The sequence below is a fragment of the Gossypium hirsutum genome, chromosome A11 (assembly GCF_007990345.1).
Source record: "Gossypium hirsutum isolate 1008001.06 chromosome A11, Gossypium_hirsutum_v2.1, whole genome shotgun sequence".
NCBI lineage: Eukaryota > Viridiplantae > Streptophyta > Magnoliopsida > Malvales > Malvaceae > Gossypium > Gossypium hirsutum.
The window spans coordinates 66,442,296-66,465,146 of NC_053434.1; the positions used below are offsets into that span (position 1 = coordinate 66,442,296).

At 34.5% G+C, this 22,851-nt stretch overlaps 1 protein-coding gene across 1 annotated transcript; it reads right to left on the reverse strand.

Moving 5' to 3' along the window:
* Positions 1-11,948: 11,948 nt before the first annotated feature.
* On the reverse strand, positions 11,949-17,388 carry LOC107899416 (casein kinase II subunit alpha). The gene is made up of 10 exons (XM_016825126.2): positions 16,903-17,388; positions 16,524-16,653; positions 16,258-16,452; positions 14,910-15,067; positions 13,631-13,721; positions 13,134-13,199; positions 12,829-12,911; positions 12,681-12,744; positions 12,530-12,598; positions 11,949-12,355 (listed from the first exon to the last, which is right to left on the reverse strand). The coding sequence occupies exons 1-10, from the start codon at positions 17,274-17,276 to the stop codon at positions 12,299-12,301; spliced, it is 1,287 nt and encodes a 428-aa protein (XP_016680615.1). The 5' UTR covers positions 17,277-17,388; the 3' UTR covers positions 11,949-12,298.
* Positions 17,389-22,851: the final 5,463 nt, after the last annotated feature.

Consider the following 22,851-nt stretch of genomic DNA (forward strand, 5'->3'; position numbering starts at 1 on the left):
GCGTCACTATAAATGACAAACTCTTTGCCTGATTCGGGTTGCACTAAAATTGGAGCTTCAGTCAAATAAGTTTTCAGTTGATCGAAACTTTTCTGACATTTCTCCGTCCATTCGAACTTAACATCCTTTTGAAGTAGCTTCGTCATTGGTGTGGCTATCATCGAGAAACCTTTGACAAATCGTCGGTAATAACCGGCGAGTCCCAAAAAGTTCCGAACCTCAGTAATATTTCTCGGAGGTTTCCAGTTAAGTATGGCTGAAATTTTGTTCGGGTCAACTCGAATACCCGATGCGGATACCACATGACCCAAGAAGCTAACCTCTCTTAACCAGAACTCACACTTACTGAACTTAGCATATAACTGCTTATCCCGCAAAATTTGCAACACTAGTCTCAGGTGCTCAGCATGTTCGGTCTCATCTCTTGAATAGACCAAGATGTCATCAATGAACACAACTAAGAACCGATCCAAATATGGTCTGAAGATCCGATTCATCAAATCCATAAATACCGCAGGGGCATTAGTGAGCCCAAACGGCATCACTAAGAATTCGTAGTGACCATATCTCGTTCTGAAGGCAGTTTTGGGTATGTCCGAATCTCGAATTCGCAACTGATAATAGCCCGATCTCAAATCTATTTTTGAGAACACTGAGGCTCCTTTTAGTTGATCAAACAAATCATCAATACGTGGTAACGGATATTTATTCTTTATCGTCACTTTATTCAATTGACGATAGTCAATGCACAACCTCATGGTTCCGTCCTTCTTTTTCACGAACAATACTGGTGCACCCCAAGGTGAGAAACTTGGTCGAGCAAAACCTCTATCCGTCAATTCTTGCAACTGAGCTTTCAACTCTTTTAACTCGGTTGGTGCCATACGATACGGAGCTATCGAAATCGGTGTAGTCCCAGGTACAAGCTCAATACCAAACTCTATCTCCCGAACAGGTGGTAAACCCGGTAATTCTTCAGGAAAAACATCCGGGTATTCACAAACCACCGGCACAGATTCGGGTTTCTTTTCTAATTCTTTGTCATCAAGTACATACGCAAGGTATGCTTTGCACCCTTTTCTTACATATTTCTGGGCCAACATTGAGGATATTACAGCTAACAACCCCTTTAAGTCCGTAGACTCAACTCGGATCATCTCGTTATTTGCGCACCTCAAATCAATAGTCTTGCTTTTGCAATTCACAACCGTATCATGCGCGGTCAACCAATCCAAACCAAGAATAACATCAAATTCATCAAACGGCAAAAGCATCAAGTCCGCCGGAAAACAGAAACCTCGAATTACTAGGGGACATTTCTTACACACTTTGTCGACAAGCACGTAACGACCCAAGGGATTTGACACCCGAATTACGAACTCAGTAGACTCAATAGGTAAAGTCTTACTGGATGCTAAGGTTTCACATATGTAAGAATGAGTAGAACCGGGGTCAATCAAAGCAATTACATTAGTATCAAAGAGAGTAAAAGTACCGGTAATAACATCAGGCGAAGAAGCATCCTCGCGGGCACGTATAGCATAAGCTCTAGCAGGCGCACGAGCCTCGGATCTGGTCGTAGCATCTCTAGATCCTCTCTGACCACCACTAGCATTGCCCGTATTTCCAGATGGTCTACCTCGAGCAGTGGTAGCACCCGGTTTCCCATTCTGATTTACATTCTGTTCAGACAACCTCGGGCAATCTTTAATGAAGTGGTCAACTGATCCGCACTTGTAACAGGAGCGGTCAGGGAATCTACAACTCCCCAAATGCCATTTACCGCAATATCGACATTTCGTTCTGTCTCGACGTTCATTCCCAACACTGGCGACCGAAGTGCCTCGTGTACCCACAGGGGGTCGATCACGATCTCGTCTAAAAAGGCCCGAAGTGCCTCTAGACCGGCCCACATCATCTCGAAATTTCTTCGATGCCTGTTGAAGAGACTTTCCCGAGGATCTTTTACGAAACTCTCCAGTTCCCACATCAACTTTTTGTTTTTCTTTTCTAAGCTCTTCGGCTTTACAAGCTCGCTCGACAAGTACTACGAACTCTCGTATTTCAAGAATGCCCACGAACATTTTTATATCTTCATTCAGCCCATCCTCGAAGCGTTTACACATGATAGCCTCGGACGAAACACATTCCCGAGCGTACCTACTAAGTCTAACAAATTTTCGCTCGTAATCAGTAACTGACATAGAACCTTGCTTAAGCTCAAGAAATTCCTTCCGTTTTTTATCAACAAATCTCTGACTGATATACTTTTTCCGAAACTCAGTTTGGAAAAACTCCCAAGTTACTTGCCCTCGGGGCACAACAGAAGTCAGAGTACTCCACCAATAGTAGGCAGAATCGCGTAGCAAGGAGATAGTACACTTTAGGCATTCATCGGGTGTACAAGATAGCTCATCAAGTACCCGGATAGTGTTGTCCAACCAAAATTCAGCTTGCTCGGCATCGTCGCTATCCGTAGCTTTAAATTCAGTAGCCCCATGTTTTCGGATTCTGTCAACTCGAGGCTTATTTGACCTTATTTGGTCAGTTTCCGGAGGTATTGTAGGTGCGGGGTGGTATTAGTCGGGAATGGAGGTTGTGGAACAGCCGTATTAGTTCGAATGTATTGGTTGAACCAATCATTCATCACGCTATAGAAAGCTTGTCTAGCTTCATCATTCGGGTTACTAGCATTAGGTTGAGAGTCCGCCGGCGCTGTCCCTTGTGCGGGAGCAGGCGCTACACTCTCAAGATCATCAGCTACCGCTCGGTCGGGATCGGGATCCATTACTATAAATAAACACATTTACAATTGTCAGAAATCACCACACTATCAAATAATCACATAAAATGGCATGTATAGCTAGACCCAACGCATTACGGTAGTCCTAGAATCGACTAAACCGTAGCTCTGATACCAATCAAATGTAACACCCCGAACCCGAGACCGTCACCGGAGTCGAACACGAGGTGTTAACAGACTTTAAACCACTTATAAAAAAATTTCCCAGACACTGCCAATCTGCGTACTAGTCGCTTTAAAAATCATATCTTGAGTTCAGAAACTCGGAATCCAGTTCCATGAATTTTCCCTGAAACTAGACTCATATGCCCATCTACATATTTTTTTCTAGAATTTTTGGTTGGGCCAATTAGTACAGTTTATTATTCAAAGTCTCCCATGATACAGGGATCGACTACACTGACCTTTGCGCATTACGACTTGGATATCTCCCTGTACAGGGCTTCAATACTGATATCGTTTGTTTCTATAGAAACTAGATTCAAATAGGAATCTATACATATATGGCATGACTCCTAATTATCTCTGGTTAATTTATAATGAATTTCCAAAGTCGAAACAGGGAATCCAGAAACCGTTCTGGCCCTGTCTTACGAGAACCTGAATATCTCTTAACATACTGTCCATATGATCGTTTCGTTACTTTCCTATGAAAATAGATTCATCAAGGTTCGTTTACATAATTTATTCACTATTTAATTCCCTTCCTACTATTTTTAGTGATTTTCCAAATCTACATCACTGCTGCTGTCAGCATCTGCCTTTAAGGTAGACTTTACCTATTTCATAGTTTCCATGATTCAACTAGCCCTTTTAGCATAAATAGCACAAATTATGATAGTGATTAACCATTCCCATGGCCAATCCTTGTTAAGCATATCCACACCTCTCAATAACCATATCCATACCAAATGATTATAACATTATACTCAAACATATATAAGCCATTTTCGCATGGCTATCCAAAATTATACAAGTCCGAAGGGTCTATGACCCCCAACAAAAAGGGTAGTCCTATACATGCCATTTCGAAGTTCAACCAAAATTGTACCAAAAGGGGGGGCTTTGATAGTGTGGGCGACTTCGACTTCAAAATCCCGAGTCCAATAGCTGGAGAACCAAAATCTATAAAACAGAGAATCAAGGAGACGGAGTAAGCAATTTATGCTTAGTAAGTTTTGAGCAAGGGATTCCAGCACAACAAAAGTATAGCATTCATGTAGCTAAACGGATAATTTCATATGCACAATTTTTCAATATCATACTTACTTCACATTACCAACCCTTTTATTCATACACAAAGATCAACTTAGCCAAAGGCCGGTAGCTCATTTATCAACTGAGCGAATACTTATTTGTAAGGGCTCAACTAATTCAAAGCACATACGAAACATACCTCAATGTTGGGATGTTTCAAGCGTATTAACTGAAATTTTTACAGCAAGATCATTCATTCCCAAATCACGTACCTTCGGAATTTAACCGGATATAGCTACTCATTCAAATGCCTTCGGGACATAGCCCGGTTATAGTAACTCGCACAAATGCCTTCGGGACTTAACCCGGATTTAGTAACTCGCACAAATGCCTTCGGGACTTAACCCGGATTTAGTAACTCGCACAAATGCCTTCGGGCTTAGCCCGGAATTAGTATCTCGCACAAATGCCTTCGGATCTTAGTCCGGATATGGTCACTTAGCACAAAGCCTTCGGGACTTAGCCCGGACATCATTCAAATAACCATGCACATTTAACAATAAATCATGGCACATTCGTATTTCGTTTTCGTTAGCAAAACTCAAACACAAGACGCTTATCATTCTTGCAATTTCGGCTCAATAGCCACACAAAGAGCATGATTTTGATTTGCTTAAAACATGATCTAATCAAATCATAATTTAAGCTCTTTTACTCAAGAACTTACCTCGGATGTTGTCGAACGATTCCGATGGCTACTCGGCCACTTTTTCCTTTCCCTTATCCAACTGGGGTCCTCTAAGCTCTTGAGCTAATTCAAACAAATTTAACTCATTAAAGTCTCATTTTGCTAGCTTATGGCCGAATATGACAAGGAGTTTGATAGGTCATATGGCCACCCTTTTAGCTCAAATACACAATGGCCATACGCATTTTTAATCACATCAAGCAATTTAATACAATTCATTCGAACATCAAAAGAGAAGCTCAAGGTACTTAGCCCATATATACATTAGACATTAGAGTCACATGTGTACGAAATCACGAATCGAATTCAACATACTAGCTAATATTTCCCCTTAGCCGAATTTTCTAACTCAAGCTAAAGCCATCAATAGGCTACCTATGGCCGAACATACACATAGCTTATGTACTTATTCATGTGGCCGAACATACATGTCTATGTTGGGGCCGATTGCAACACTTAATACATTCTACAAGTATGGTTACTTGTATTGACTAAACACCATTTTGTTTCAAGTTCAAAACTTGGCTAATACACACATATATACACTAGTAAAGCATCCTCTCCCTTTCCATCAATTTAACACATGCATTACTCATTAATATACAAAAATTATATTCGGCCTTAGCACACAACTTGCTAGCCGATTCTTCTCCATCTAGCAACCAATGCACATATGTGCTCACTCAAAAATTCTAAAAAGAAGATTCAAGAATCATCAATCCACCATCACATGCATCATTAACAAGCTTCATATTTAGCATGCAATGGCATTAACACAAAATCCACCTAGGCCGAATATCATCCCCATGACATAGCAAAGATTTGAACCATGGGCTAATTAGAACTCAAGCTAGCAACTAAAAACATGCATGAATCTCATGGCACAACCTCAAACATACCTTGATCTAGATACAAGTATGGCCAAACCTCCTCCTAATCCTCTTCCAAACCAAACATGAAGCAAGAACTCCTTCCTCCTTCCTTAGAATTTTCGGCCAAAAGAAGATGAAAAAGGATGAACAAAATTTTTCTTTTCTTTTCTTTAACTCACGGCAATGGGGGGGAAACAACCACACACTTTTTTTTTGTTTCCATTTCTTTATTACCCATACTCCTTATTTTATTTTTCCTAACATACCTCACTAACATAACATGTTTGTGACATGTTTCCACTCATAGCATGGCCGGCCACTATGCCTTAATTTGGGTAAATTGACATGCAAACCCATCATTTTCACAATATGCATTAATAGGCCACTTTGCATTTGCCTAGCACATTTCAAAATTTTCTCACATAAGTCCTATTTGATAAAATTCACTTACAATCAACAAAATTCAAACACGAAATTTTCACACATGCACATGTACATATAATGAGCATCAATTATGACGGTTAATTATTTTTATGACTCGGTTTAGTGGTCCCGAAACCACTTCCCGACTAGGGTCAATTTTGGGCTGTCACAACACGTCAATTTGATACCAACTCAAAAAAATGATAGTACCATAATAAACAATTGGAGGACATTTAATATCTTATTTAATGCATTTACCTATTTAAATTACATTTAACTCACAATTTAAACTAATTTTTTATTTTTATTTTATACATATTTCATATGTATTATTATTAGTTTCAAATTTTACGTTTCATTATTTATTTTAGGCTTAAGGGTGCAAAAAGCCCTCAAACTTTTCAAAAAAAGCAATTAAGCTCATGCTTCTTTTTTTGCACTTATTTGGATACTTGAACTTTCAAAGATGCATAAAAAAAAGCCCTCAAACCTTTTCAAAAAAAAAAGCAATTAAGCCCCTACCTTTTTTTTGCACTCAATTGTGTACTTGAGCTTTCAAAATGAATAAAAAAGACCCTCAAACTTTTTCACAAAAAGCAATGAAGTCCCTGTTTTTATTAAAAATTAGAAAAAAAATAAAAAAAATTAAAATCAATAAAATCTATAAGTATTATTAAATTTTAATAAAAATTCAAATATTAAAAATTTATTAATAATTAGAAAAAAATATAAAAATCATAAAAAAGAATATAAAAAATTGTAAAAAATATAAAATATATAGAAATATAAAATTTTATAAATTCGTAAAAAACTTATACAAAATGTAAAGAAATATAAATTTCGTAAAAAAAAATATAAAAATTATAGTACCAAAAGAAGCATTTTATAATTTTTCTATAACTTTTATTGATTTTTATTTTTTTATCATCTTTCGCCACATGTTATGCTGTGTTGCGACACGTGATGACTTTAATTGAAAAACACTAGGGGTCATTAATTTTTTATGATTTTTATAAAATTTATTTTTTTACAATTTTATAAAAAATCTAATTTTTAATAAATTTTAAATTTTTTTATTAAAATTTAATAATTTTTCTAAAAATTTTTATAATTTTTTTATAATTTTTTTATAATTTTTAATAATAGCATGGTCTTAATTGCTTTTTTTGATAAAATTTGAGGGTCTTTTTGATGCATTTTGAAAGTTCAAGTACCCAATTGAGTAAAAAAAATAGGGGCTTAATTGCTTGCTTTTTTTGAAGAAATTTGAGGCATTTTTTATGTATTTTGAAAGTTCAAGTGCTCAATTGAGTAAAAGAAAAAAAGAGCTTAATTGTTTTTTTTCAAAAGTTAAGGACTTTTTACACCTTTTATTTTATATTATTTTTAAACGTGTATATATATATTAAATACGAGATCTTCACATGCATATGTATATAATAAAGTATAAGTTATTCCCTCCATGAACACTCTTTCCCTCTCTAAACCAAAAAGAGATTGTAGAGTTTTCTCGGGGTCAAAATATTCTCCAAAAGTTATTCTTCTGCTCCTCGATTCCCAATTTCCTCTAGCTTATAATAAATTAATTAATCTCATTTGAATCATGTCATGAATCATAAACAAATTGAAGTGATTAAAAATCAAGAAAACATTATTAGATTATGTAAACCCGTATTTAGTACACTTAATATCCATATTATATATAGTTTTCTTTAAAATATTCATTAAAAAAAATTCAATAATTAATTTTTGGTGTTCTATAAATTTACAAACATTTTCCCTAAACTATACTAAATGTGCTCATTATATTCATGTTTAAAATTATCATACATGTAATAATGTTTTACTCTATTTATTCTTTTTAGATAATGTCTTAAAACATCTATTTATTCTTTTTAGATAATGTCTTACCTTATTATATTTATATCATTAACACTAAAAATAAATACGTAACATACACAATTTTTCAAACTATTTTCAACAATACCTCTAGAAAATAATTGAAATACCTATAGCTAACATAATTTTATTGTTTCATACCTAGATTAAAAAATTAAATCACCCTTATATCGGGACTTTATTTAATTAAATTTTATATAATTGAATATCTAAAAAAGATAAAGACGTTGGCAAATGGGTGGGGAAGTTTGTTGTCGAATAGAAAGGTAGAATAAATGTTTTTTTTTCTTTTTATAATTAAGGAAAGAAAATAGTGTTGGTTGGAATTGAACCTAAGTTTTCATGTCTAAAATATAATATTTTTGTCACTTGGCCAAAAATTTGTTGACAGAATAAATATAACTTTAGATAAAAAATTTGTTTATAAGTTTGAATTTTAAGTTATTTTAATGGTAAAAATAAGGAATACACTACTCTCAACTTCATTTTCAACATTCTCAAGCATATAAAATTTTTCTATAAAAAACATTTTTCAATATTTTTTAGAATTAAGGACAAATTGATATTGGAGAGAATTTTTTAGAATGTAAATCAAATTTCGACAAGTTGAGCTTATTATTATTGAATTAAAAAAGTATTAATTACACGTGGGAAATGTTAACCAAAGTGCTCATGACCGGGCTGGGATAGGTCAAGTTCAAGTTAAGCTTAATCATAATATTAACACATTTCATACTTGTATAAGTTTGGTCCAGCTTGAAATATAGGTTTAAAATTTTTCTCAAAGTCTACTCATATGCGGCCGCACTCATAAAATATTTTTATTTTTTTAAGAATATTATATTATTTTTATTTAATAATTTTTTTCATTTATTAAAATTGTATATATAGGTATCTTTTAACATTTTTTAAAGTTTAGATTATAATATTATATTTTACTATGGATTTATTTTTTTATGTGTTATAAATTACATAATATATAAAAATAACATAATATAAGATATTAAAATTTTAAAAACGAGTCGGGCTCAAACTTATACATTAAATTTTTAAATTTGAACTCGAACCAAATTTTAAACGAGCTTAATTATTTTATTCAAATCTTCTCGAATTTCATGTAAGTCTTCAAACTTAAACAAATAATTCGATCTATAATCAAATCTAATGTTAACCACTAGTGTTATATTTATATAAAGAAAAGTAAAACCAATGCATTAGTTTTTTTCTAAATTTAGTAAAGGTTATATCTTCAATCTAAAAACTTTTTCGTAAATGAGAAGAAATAATCAGTACATTTTTTGTTTTATAAACTTCACCTAAGCCAATATTATTAGGTGCTAACAGTTAGTAAATTTTCAGTGCGAAATGCGTTCACTTTTTGAAAAAAAAAATAGTATCCGAAGTTTTGGAATAAAGCCATTTAAGAAGAGGGAAGGTTTTATAATTTTTCTATTTTTTTATTTTTTATATTTTTAACTTTATAATTTTTTTAGAATGAATATAAAATTAATAAGAGAGTTAAATTTGTTTCTTTAGAATGAGACCAAAAAGAGAAAATATATAAATATTTAGAGCTAAATGTATTATCATGCTAATAAAAAATCACCTGAATATTTTGTTGGTAATTAATGAATTCAATATTGATAATATTAACAATGAAATTAAAAGTATTTTGGAGTTAGAATTGCAATATCTAGTTTATAATAGTCTTTACTTGTATGAAATAGTGGTTAAAGTTCTTTTCAAACACTTATTTGATACAAATTCAAATTATGTAACCCCCAACTGCATCCCTACTCTTAATATTATATTTAGAAAAATCTAGTTTATGATACAACATTAGGAGTGAGTAAAACTCGATTTGATTCGAAAAAATCGAAAAAAATAAATTTCGAGCTATTCGAGTTAACTCGAATAAGTAATTTGAGTTTCGAGTTCGAGTCGAGTTAAATTTTGTAATTCAAATAACTCAAATAATTCAAATTACAGATGAATATAAATACCCTTTTGGTCTCTGTCAATTTTGAAAATAAAAAATTTGATTTCTCTCGATAAAAATTACAAAAAAAAAATTCAAAATAATTTTCAAATTTCAAAATAATTTTTAAAATTAAAAATATTTATAAATTTTTTTTTAAAATTCTACAGAATATAAAAAAGAAAGTCAAAATTTTAAAAAATTTCTAAAATAATAATTTGATATCTAAATAAGCTAATAATTATTAAAGTTTATCATACTAGAGTATCTTTTTTTTTTACTTTAAAAAAATTCAAATATATATTGTTTCAAATTTATGTACCATAATATGAAAATAATTATATAATAACAAAATTTTAATTTGACATGTTTAATTTTTTAAATTTAACTTGAACAATTGTAATGAATTCAACTCAAATTTCATTTCACTAGACTTAATTAAAAAAATTTTAAATTAAATTAGTATAATAAAATAGTAGTCGAAAATTTTCATACCGACCCAGCACTATCAAATTAACAAATCAGACTCAACATATAAATATTTGAATTTGATTCATTCGGGCTAAAGCGAAATGTTTTAATATTTAATGTTAATAATAAACCAGGATCCTTGTATTCAACACGTTATTTCTTAAAAACAACTTTTGAAATTTCAAATCGAGTTACATCCATTTAAGTCAAATTTACCATGAAAATCCATTCATACAAATGGCATAAATTATTATTAATAATACAGTTGCAGTGTTATATCTGATGAATTAAAGGTATGTAACCTCGTAAAAATTTATACTAAACTAAGTGACCTGAAATGTGAATTACAGTTTAATGCTTAATATTGAGACAGATACACCTCCCTTCTAAGTGAAAAAAATAAATTAAGTTTAACGATATATCATCTATATAGGATTGGTATCTGAAATTGGCATAACTTATTTAGTACTTAAGTTTTTTTATTCCAAATTAATACTTAAGCTCTGACTCCATTTTTTTTTTTTCAATTTGATACACCTAAACTGTTTTTTCCAATTGGTCATAGAAATGTCAAATGTTAATACAAATAATCTCAAGACACTAATCATATTGTTTTAACAAGAAACAAACAAATAATAATAATAATAATAATGTACGACCAACATGTGGCACGTGATGTAAAATTTAACATGTTATCATACATTGATATTTTTGCTACCTTATAAAGAATAACACTATTAATACATTAAAATAATTTGTACAACATTTGACAAGTTTAAGTACGTATCATATTAAGAAAACATGTTTAATTCAAGTACCAAATTGGACAAAAAAATAATTGTTTTGGAACACACTGGTGATTGAACAGGTCAAACCACCAGTTCCCGAGTCCAGGCAAATCAAAACAAATAAATTATTAAAATTTTCAAAAAATAAAAATTATTAAAAGAAATTATAAAAATCGGTTCAACCAATTCGACTGAGTTTTGAGCCCAATCAACCCGTTTTTTTACCTCTTACCAAACCGGTATCTTGATCGGTTCTTGGTCTAACCGATTGATCCAGTCCGAAAAAACAACACTAACAAAAAGCTTAGGTATAAAATTGGACATAAAAAGAAAACCTAGGTACGTTTAAGTTCAAGAACAAACCCTTGAACTACAATTTTCAATCTTTATGTTCCCCATTAACCTTTGTCTTTAATATTTCATTTATACAACACTTTCAGACAGTGGGGTCTAATACTCCAACTCATGATAGAAACAACTATATCCATAGTTAACCTGACAAGTTCGAACATGATACACTCACATGAAAATATGACACTAATAAACAAACGTAGAAAAACATATATAACACGAAATATTAACGTATCAAAATTTAGATAAATATAAAATACCTTAGAATATGATTAAGACAAGTGAAATTGTACAAACATGAAATAAATACACAAATTTTCAGATCTAGAAAATAGCAGCGGCCTAACTTATATCCAATGGACCTACATCACAGAAACTAGCTAGGAAAGCCAAAAGGAAAGCACAAGAATAGACCAGATGAAATAAAAACACAATAATATAGTATCATATCTGAGGCCAAAGATGAGATGTACAGTTTACTAGTAAGGAGCATACTGAAATCAGATTTAGGAACTGTTCCCATCTGAAGAACTCAAAAGATTAATCAGCAATATTACGGGAAATATGAAAGTCTGAAATAAGAACTAAATTTTCCATTGGGGGACACCAGGAAATCAAATAAAACATTTTTGAAAGAATTCTCAACTTCAAAAGCTAAAGCACCACATACACATAATCTTCAGTCAGACTACACAGGCAGGATCCTTACCCAGCCCAGCACAAAGAAGATAAAATGCCATGTCTTGACAGCATCACAAATTTGGCATGCTAGGGACGAGTTCTACTGCTTTCTGCATTCCTAACTGGGTTGAAATAAGGATGAGCCTGAATGACAATAAAATCAGCTACTTAGGAAACTCCTTGTCGAGACTCAAAGACGTTAAAATATAATACCATTACTAGGGGCCTACAGATGCACATGCACAGATATTATCCAAAAATTGTGTCCACTAAATACAGAAGTATTCTTCAATAGGTTCATAAAGATCAGGAGTTTACCATTGCTTCTTTTGCAGTTGGCCTTTCCTGATGATCATATCGAAGCAACTTATCAAGGAAGTCAATGGCCTAGCAAGAAAAACAGAACTTAAAGAGGAAATACAATACACAGAACATTCTGATTTGTATAAGAACTTGCTAGATATACTACCTCAGGTAGTGCCAAATGTTGATTCTCGGCACTAATGAACTTTGTCCAAGGTTTTCGACTGTGCCTGTATCAAGAAAAGAATATACTCCTCAATTGGAAATAACTGCACTTCTGCATCATCAATTTGATTAAAAGATTATATACCAACCTGCCAACAAGGGCCGCAAGGTGTGGATCCAATTCTATGCGGTACTTATTCAGATAAGCATTTAATTCATCTGTCCCAAGAACCTAAGGCATGAAATGGAAACTACTCAAGAACTGTAAAGATTAAGTTTATTTCCCAACTAAATAAAAGGACTCTCGCCCAAGATGTCGGTGATGCTTTATAGAAATATGGTATTTCTTAAAAGCCAACACCTAACATGAATAGGAAGAGAATATCTGAACAAGACAAGGATCTATACAGTTATGCTGCTTGTTGTTACTTAAAGCATCCACGTGTTCACATACCTTGGCTATCTTGGCCAGTTGATCATAATTATCATGCCCATAAAAGAATGGCTCCTTCCGAAATATCTGTATAGCACAACCCTCAAAAATAAGCATCTCAAGAGAGCGAGAATTTAAAACCTTGGTAAAATATCAACTTTCAGTCCTCATCTGTTATCTGCCACCCATGGATATATATGCAAGCAGATCAAGATACACTCATCTATGGAGATATTCTATCCCATAAAAATGGACAGTGATATTTAAACATATTTAAAGGGTCCTTGAGAATAGATTCCATTTGCCTGATTGTCAATAACCATATTTTGAGGGTGGCTTTTCAGCCATGAAATCAAGACAATCAGGCCTTCCAGAAGATAAGTCCAGGTCTACTTGCATAAAACCACAAATGTGCATGAGGAGAATTAGATGTATAAATAACCAGGGCAAGGATTGTTAAACCTACCTCTGAAGTGGTCTAAGCCTAAAAGGATAAAATATCTAAAGGAAGTACTCACCATTCCAGCAAACATACAACCAAGGCTCCACAAGTCTAAAGAGTAATCATAGTCTTGCAAATCGACAAGAAGCTCAGGACCTTTAAAATATCTGCAAACCATAAATGAAGTATAAAGGAGAGAAAAGGTAACACATCAATTAAGGATAAATTTCTAATACCAAGATAAGCTTGATTGTGAAAAAAGCACAAGCTGATAGACTTGCAAAAATAATAGTAACGAGACATGTGACATCCACTGAAAAGATCCTCTTTTAATATGTAATAACACCCTAAAACTAACATATTTTCAGCACTAAAATAAGTAACAAGAAGTTATATAAAATACAAAGCAAACTTAGCTCTTAAAAAAGTTCCTAAACAACAACTCTCTACCCCCACCTCTTCCCACCCTTTATCCTTTTTGTTTCCCATACATACAAAGTCTTCAGCTCCTAATAATCTTATCCATTTTTAAAATGTTCAGTGGTATATCATATTTAACCCTCAACTGCACTGAGGAATGCATGTCTTGGTGATTGCCTCTAGCTCCATGCCATCAGCTATTCAACTCTAATTTTTAATGTTTCAAGTACAGGCTACCAGAACACCACTAAGTTTCACCTGCTTCAGTTATGTTTTACCTAAATCATATGTAACGAGGATTGTGGCCTTAGGTCTCATGGCTGTACTTAATGAATTTGACCATTATAAATCCAAAAGTGAAAGACCATTTATCCTCAAAAAGTCAGCCAATGTAGGAAGCACAATTTTCAATGAATAATTTATGGTAGCACCAGTAATGATAATATGATGTTATTTTATTATTTGTCTTGTTTATTATTAGACATATAGATAGATAGCTAGGATTATTAGTTACCTTTAGGATTTAAATCTAGGACTAGGATTAAAAGATATCTTTAGGTTTAAATCTAGGGCTAGGATTAAAAGTTTATTTGTAACACTAATAAAAATAAGCTGTAAATTATTCAGCCACAACTTTCTTATTATTTTCTTGAAGCAATAGAGAGTACTGTTCCATCTTTCTTACTCATTTATTCAGCCTAGTTCTATGGATTTATTGCTCTTTTCCCCCTAAAACACATCAATCAACTTCCATTGCCATCTCCTGTGTCAGCTATCCAATTCAAATATTAAGCACTTTTGATAAAGCTATATTTAAGACAGATGAGTAGTTTTAATCAAAAATAGGTGGAATAATGCAGACTGTTATCATACATAAACATAGGCCACTTGAAAAATTGAGAACTTAAAAGACAGATGCCAAAAAGGAGACAAACCTGGAAGCAACACGAACATTGTATTCTGTCCCGGGATGATAAAACTCTGCAAGGCCCCAATCAATAAGACGAAGTTTCCTCTGCTCATGATCAATCATCACATTATGGGGCTTCACATCTCGGTGCATAATACCTTGTGAGTGACAATAGTCCAATGCCTAAAAATAAAATCTCAAAATACTTAAAGATTGAACCATCTCTTTTCTATATGAAGAATGAGGAAAATATAAAAATTCACATCGTATGCACAGCCATCTTACAAAGAAATCTAGATGTGCTGAAATTTTTTGAAGCCAAGGCAAATAAGCATGCACAAACATCAGCTAAAATTCAAAATATTGTGATTACATCAAAAAAGGTTCTGCAGACAACAGATTCATATTAAAAAAAATACCAATTCTCACAGTTGACTATGACAGACATAAACCACAACGGGAAAGAGTGTAGGCCTAAAAATAGGAAATATGACAGCATCCATTACATTGTATATGTATACTCATAATGCCACAAAATCAGTCTACGCATAATTAACATCCTTTGCAACTGTGCACACATAAGATGCTTCCGATCTATGGGCATCTATCCTCATATAAGATCCTCCAATCCAAAATAGAGATAAATAAAATCAGACACTAAGGGTGTATTCAACCTTAGGTCTATCACTCGGACACACTAAACTTTGTCACAAACAACTATAATCTCCAGCCAAAATGGCACTATCATATTGCAAAGAAATCTAGGTATTTTCTAAGTATTTCTTAAAATTAGAGCCAATGATTACCCCAAGTCAATGTGGTTCAAAAATTTCATAATCCAACTGCTCAAGCATCTACTGTACAAGGTATGAACAGGGCTCTATGTTAAACAGAATCTTTATTTTCCCTGAAGTACTTATGCTCGATGCATATTTGCATATGGGGTATGGCATATGGTGGTTCAAATACATTGAAAAAGAAAAAATTGAGTATAAACTTGTCAGACATATACTGATATACGACACTTGCCTCAAGTTTAGGTAGCATCTACAAGGCCTATACCTACCATCTCAATACAACAATACCTCCCTGATTTATACGAGAACAACATTTGATGACATAGGAAAAATGACTACATTTAATCTAATTTTGAAGTTTAAACAACAGAAATATACTTCTAGTTCTTTGACTAGAGGCTAGGTACCAAAACTAAAGGAAATCATCTCTCATCCCCCATCATGAACAAGTTGAACATAAAGTATAATTGCAGCGAGGGCTCCTTATGCCTACAAATATGCATCTCATTTCAACTTCAAATTCAATGTCAGTAGTATCTCTGAATAAACAAAGCAACAAGCAAATCATGTACTTGCCTTCAGAAGTTCATAGATATAATATCGAATATCATAATCAGACAGCGTCGGATAAAGCACTTTAAAATCCGTATTATTCACATATTCAAATATAAGACTTGGAGTCTTCGACTGCTGATCCCTAACTATATCCAGCAACTTCACAATATTCGGCCCTCCGCAAAGATTCTGCAGTATTTTAATCTCCCTCTTAATCTGCATTCCAAACAGTCATTCTTAATTAAACCAACTTACATTAAACACAATTAAATTGAAGTAATACAAACCTTCTTCTTCTTGACCGGTTTGAGAATCTTGATAACACATTTCTCGTTATCCGTAATATGAACCCCCTCGAAAACCTCACTGTATTTCCCTCGCCCGACTTTCCTCACCACCTCGTAATCATCTTGTTCGCTGCCAAAACCATACTCAAATCAATCAATTAAACAAATCATTACGATGTTTCCAATAACCAGTTAAGTTCAATCTAACATTCCAGCCAATATAAAAGAAAAACCCTAAGATTCAAATTTCCAATAACTAAACTGCATTAAATATAAATGTTTCAAACTATTAAAATAAAACAAATTACGGGTAGCCATACGTATATGGAAAATAGAGGGTTCGTAGGTAGAAGGAAGAATAGGAAGGAAAATAAAATACCCCCATTGAACAGTGAGGAGCTCGTAGTCCCAATATTCTTTAGGACGAATAACGTTGACATCGGCGTAAACCCTAGATTTAGATGGGGCGCCAGGGCGCCTATTGGATTTTCCGATCTTTTGAGCCAGGGTTTCGGCTTCTTTTAGCTCCTTTAAACAAAGGCCTTTTTTGTGTTGCTGTTGTTGTTGAGAGAAGGGAAAGTATGAGGTTTTGGAGACGATTCCACGGAGAAGATAGGGAGAGGGAAGAGAGAGAGCGGAAGTTAAGGAGGAAAGGAGAGAGAGGCTAAGACGGTGGTGGCGGTGGTGGTCGTGGTGGTGGTGATGATGGTGGTCAAGAGAGATTATTATGAAATTCAAGGACCTTATGGCCATTTACAGCTTAGCTTCTCACGAAAAAGGAGGGCAGGTCTTTCTTTTCTTACTAAACGACAACGTTTTCTAACTTAATTGTTTAAAAAAAACAACATGCACAACAATAACAAACGCGCCGTTTAGTCAATTGCTATCCCTATGCTTATGGTTCTGAAAGTCCGGACTAACACAATTCGGATGAACCATCGAATAATACCCAACCCATTAATCTTCCATAATCAATTAATTATTTTATTAGATTTATATGCTCTTTATTAGGTTTGTTTATATGAAAATGTTCTTCTTTTATTATTTATTATTTATTATTTATTAAAATATTTGTATACAAAAATTATTTTTGAGAATACAACTTTAAGAATTTCTCAACATCTATAAGTGTTGAGTTTAGTGAGACTATTTACATTGCTAAGGTTTTTTTACTATCAATTGGAATCATGATAATTATTTTGAAATGATGACACCACCTAGACATGCATTGATATCGAGTTTTGAATAATAGTTTAAAAATTCTAATAAAACTTTAATTTTAAATACATATAAATAAATTATCAAACTTGTTAGTTTTTCATAGAAAATAAAAAAATATCATATTCTACATTCTACTATAGCGTACATACATAAGTATATCAAACTTTTAATTTCCTAACATATCATAATGGTGGTTCACTTATTGAGATCCAAACAATGACATGTTGTCAAGAATGCAGTAATATTAGAGTATTCTCTTGTAGCTTGACTTTGGGGTAATATGGGTTTAGATTACCTAATGACAAAATGATTTCTCTGTTAATGGAACGAGGTAAAATTGAAGAGTATGTGCGAGAGTTCAAGGAACTCGTGCTCAAAATTTTGGATGTGAATGAGAATGAGGTATTTTTTGCCTTCAAGAATAGGTTGAAGTCGTAGGTCAGATAGGAATTGGAATGTGGAGGCATTTAAAAGCTATCAAAAGCCATGACAGTAGCGGAGTCCGTAGTCAAGCTTAGTCTAGGGAAAGATAAGCTTGAGTCTTCCAAGTCCGACAAAAAGGCGTATGTAGGGGGACCAGGAGGAAGAATGGCAATTGCAACGACAAATATGGTAACGGAAATCCACAAAATGGGTAGAGGAAACCTAACAACCAGAAGGAAAAGAGGAGTAAGATGAAATGCTTCCTTTGTGATGATTCACATATGTTGAAGAGATGTCTAAAGAGAACCGTGATTTTGAGAAATGACAAACTGGAAAAAGGGGTCGAGAAACTTGGGTCGAGCGCAAGTGGTGGCGAAGCTAAGTAGGCCAAAGAGAGTGAAAAGAAGCCAGTGAAGTGCTTCTTGTGTCATGGTCCGAAAAAGTCTATCGTCGAAAAGGACAATGGGTCAGACAGGGTGCCCATGAGACTTGGTTCGATCATGTGAAGAGTTGAAGTCAAGAAAACAAAAGAGGAACAAGAAGAAGCGAGTGAAATGTTTCTTGTGTTGTGGTCTACATAAGTTGTGGAATTGTCCAGAACAATCCAAGTTATTTGTGGGCATCAGACTTAGGGGAAAAATAGAGATGCAAACATTGAATCTAGGATCAATGAAGCTCAATTATGGGAAAGTGACAAAGCTTGTTGAGTCGTCGTAAAGGCTTCCACCTAAAGAAAAGGTGAGTTGTGCATCGGACTCAGGGGAAAAAAGTAGCTATGCAAACTTTGAAGCTAGGATCAATGAGGCTCATTTTTGTTGAGTCATCGGAGGAGCTACCACCCAAGGGAGAGTTGGGTTGTGCATCGGACTTCGAGGATAAAGTAGCAATGAAAATTGGATAGTCGAGTCGAGTAAATGCAATGAGCGAGGTAAATCTCAAACACTTTGGTAGTGTTTTACATTCTGAATTACCATTGGCTTGGTAAGAACGTAGGGGACATTTCAAAGTTTTGAAGTAGGGAAGTAGAGGGGCTGTGGGCAAGCTGAAGCCTAGTTTTGCAGATCAAGAGGATCCCGATCAAGGCGAGTCAGAATGTGGGCAAGTGAGAGTGAGGGCTTCTTGCCAACAAGATGTACCAACAAGTGGAACAAATCGAGCTAAGAGGTGATGCAAGCAAAGGCAAAGGTTTCAAGGGGTAGGACTACCCAAAAGTGAGACTAATTAGAAAGAGCTAAGGCATCGAGAAAATTTCAAGGCGAATTAAGTTAGTGTCATTCCGAGGGCGCAACTAGGGCGTTGCGAGAATAGGTGAGGGAGAATGTCACGGGCTACAAATCAAAACTCGTGACCATTACACAAAATGCGTCCCATGGAGGTCTATCAGTTAGATGGGGTTCATTTGACCCATGAGAATTGGCTTGATTTAAAGAACTTATGAAGACGCCTAGGTGGCCCAATGAAACAGATATGGAAAATTAGGCCACCTTGGTAAATAAGGAAACCAATCTTAGAAGATTGATAAGAATCATATTTGATAAGATTAGATTAGTTTTGATCTTGTAAATCCCTTAATTGTAGGGATAGGCTTCATCTCGTCCGTTGATGTAAATTTAGCTAGATCATTGGATTTAGAGGAGCTCAACTATAAATAGAGAGCCTCCCCCTTAATTGTAAATCATCCATTGTATCCCAAATTCTTAGAGTAATAGAATTCTTTAAGAGCATTTACTCAAACACTTTTTATGCATTATTTTTCTATGACTATTTTGTTCTTTTGAACATTCTTTTGGCTTGAGTTACTTCTACTATATAAATTTGTGCCTTGGAGGAATTCTACGAGATTCCTCACTTTGTAGGAGTTAGGCTGACTTAGGAGTATTTGAAACGATAAAATCGCCTAAGGTTATACGAATTACGAGATTGAAAGTCTAGCCCTATGACATTAGAACATACATTCTTCGCTTGATTGAAGGTGTAATGATGTCAGAAAAATCTTGAAACCTAATCCATACCATGTACCCTCATTGTTTTCAAATTTCCAAATGATTAGTACATATAGTTTAGGGTCTTTCGTTTTGGCATGCCTATACAAGGCACTATACAAAGCATGTCTAGTGGGGAATGAGGAAGTAAATGGTTGCCTTGTGATTTTACAATCGTGGAGGGTGATATTAACTTCTATTGATTGTGCTTATACCATTTCAAGCTCTTAGTTTCCTTTAGCTAAAAGGTAAAGTAGAACTCTAAACCTTAAAATCCATTACCTTCTAAATATTTTTATATTTGTATTGACATTTTATATTTTAATAGTGATTCGACCATGATGACCATACAACTTACTAGAAGGATGATTTGTTAGCGATATGAGCATCAATTGCTGTGAGATCCAATGATTTGGTAACTCGAGGCTTTAAAAAATCTTAAAAATATATAAAAAAAAGTCAATTTTTTTTAATTTCAAAATGTAAAATTTTAGGCTTTAAATAAGTTATCAACTTAAGTTTATCATCTATACTAGTAATAAACCCTAAACTGAGTTGATCTCGTGGGGCAATCAAGGAAATCAAAGGCCACAACATCTTCACCTTACCAACAAGAAAAGAAGCCGAACCTTGAGGAGATGTTAACAAAATTTATCTCGGTGTCAGAAACTCGTTTCTAGAATACCGAGACAACCCTTAAGAATCAACAAGAGTCAATCCAAGGGCTCCAAACTCAGATTGGCCAACTCGCCATACTGATTTCTGAACGACCACAAGGTAGTTTGCCGAGTAACACTGAATCTAACCCAAGGGAGCAAATCAATGCAATTACCATTCAAGATGCGGAAGGGTTAGTTACACCTGAACCAGAATCGAAACAAGAAACTGTGGTAAGTAAAGGTAAGGGTGAGGTGGACCACAATGACCAGAAACCGGTAAGTAAAGAATACAAACCTCATGTGCCATACCCAAATGCGACAAGGAAAGACCACACAGAAGTACAATTTGGTAAATTCCTTAAATTATTAAAAAATTACATATTAATTTGCCGTTTATTGAAGCTCTTTCACAGATGCCAAACGTAGTCAAATTCTTAACGGAGCTTTTAACAAATAAAGGAAAGTTGGATGAGGCGTCACATGTGGAATTGGATGTAGTTTGCTCAGCCATATTACAGAATAAGCTACCCAACAAATTGAAAGATCCAGGGAGTTTTACGATTCCTTGTTTAATTGGTAGTTTAGATGTTCATAATGCATTAGCTGACTTAGGGGCAAGCATTAATGTTATGCCTTATAAAATGTTTAAACAACTAGGTATTGGGAAACGCAAACAAACTAGGATGAGCATTCAATTAGCTGATAAAACCATTAGATTTCCTAGGGGTATCATTGAAGATGTTCTTGTTAAGATCGATAAATTTATATTCCCAGTAGACTTTGTTGTTCTAGACATGGAAGAGGATAGTAACGCACCTTTAATTTTAGGACGACCCTTTTTAGCGACTGCTAGAACCATTATTGATGTTGGCACAGGTGAACTCACACTTCGTGTGGGAGACAAAACAATCACCTTTCAAGCTCGTAATTCGAGTAACACATTGAAAATTGAAGATGGTTGTATAAATCATTCTACTAGTACTGATCATGTGGTGAAACCTTCTATGCAGGAAACAGTTACGAAGAACGCATATGAGCCGTGTTAAAACAACAACAAATGACCTATCTACGAAGAACGAAAGCTATAAATCGAGGAGCTAGATGAATGGTGGACATAAAAATTAAGAACACCTGATAAACTAAAACCGAGCCAGGACGAGCTCAATACCTCACCAAATCAGCTTAAGGTTGGAGACAAAGTACTACTAGATGCAGAGATCCTTGCATTACCACTTCTGAACCTAATGAAGAAATTCCTCTTACGGTACTCAGTATTTTCCCATATGGTACAGTCGAGGTAAATCATCCCAAATTTGGCACATTTAAGGTAAACAATACTCGTCTTAAACCTTATGTTGATAAAGTTTATATTAGGGATGAGGAGTGTAAACTCCTCGCACGACCTTGACCATACAGAAGAGAGGTAAGTCCAGCTTAGACTATAAATAAGCTCTTCTCAGGAGGCAACCCGAGCACTAACAGTGTTAATTTCTTTAAATCTTAGTTTTTAACATCTAACATACTAACCGAATCATGGAACGCAGGCTTTCTAAATACCACACGGCCAGGTGCAGGGCGTGCATTAGGCTGTGTGAAAATAGGGTAAGATTTTTCCTCAACACGGGGTGTGATAATTTGCCACGGCCGTGCGATATGGCCGTGTGCGAAACTACCAGAACAACACGGGCGTAAGACACTCTCGTGCCTTGAAATCGTGGTTGAAACTGAGAATGTAACAGGGGCGTGTGACATGCCCGTGCCATCGACCCATGGCCGACACTGTCAAAACAAACACGGGTGTGGACCTATATACACGAGCATGGGAGAAGCGAACGAAGCAAGACATAGCCGTGTGCACCAACACGCCCAAAGAACACGGGCGTGGGCCGAATGTCAGACGCACCTAAATTCGAAGTTCGCAAAACACACGGGCAAAAATTAGGCCACACGGGCGTGTCCCACGGTCGTGTGCCGTAAAATCTATATAAACCCCTCACTATTCATCATCTCCCTCCCAAAAATCCCTAACCATAGCTGCTGCAA

What these genes read in the sequence shown, in the direction of transcription:
- LOC107899416 (XM_016825126.2), bottom strand. Translation starts at nt 17,276, where the DNA reads ATGGCCATAAGGTCCTTGAATTTCATAATAATCTCTCTTGACCACCAT. An exon ending in CTCCTCACTGTTCAATGGGG is followed by an intron (nt 16,654 to 16,902) that starts GTATTTTATTTT and finishes TGGTTTTGGCAG; the next exon opens with CGAACAAGATGATTACGAGG. An exon ending in AATGTTCGTGTTGCTTCCAG is followed by an intron (nt 13,722 to 14,909) that starts GTTTGTCTCCTT and finishes TATGGTTTGCAG; the next exon opens with ATATTTTAAAGGTCCTGAGC.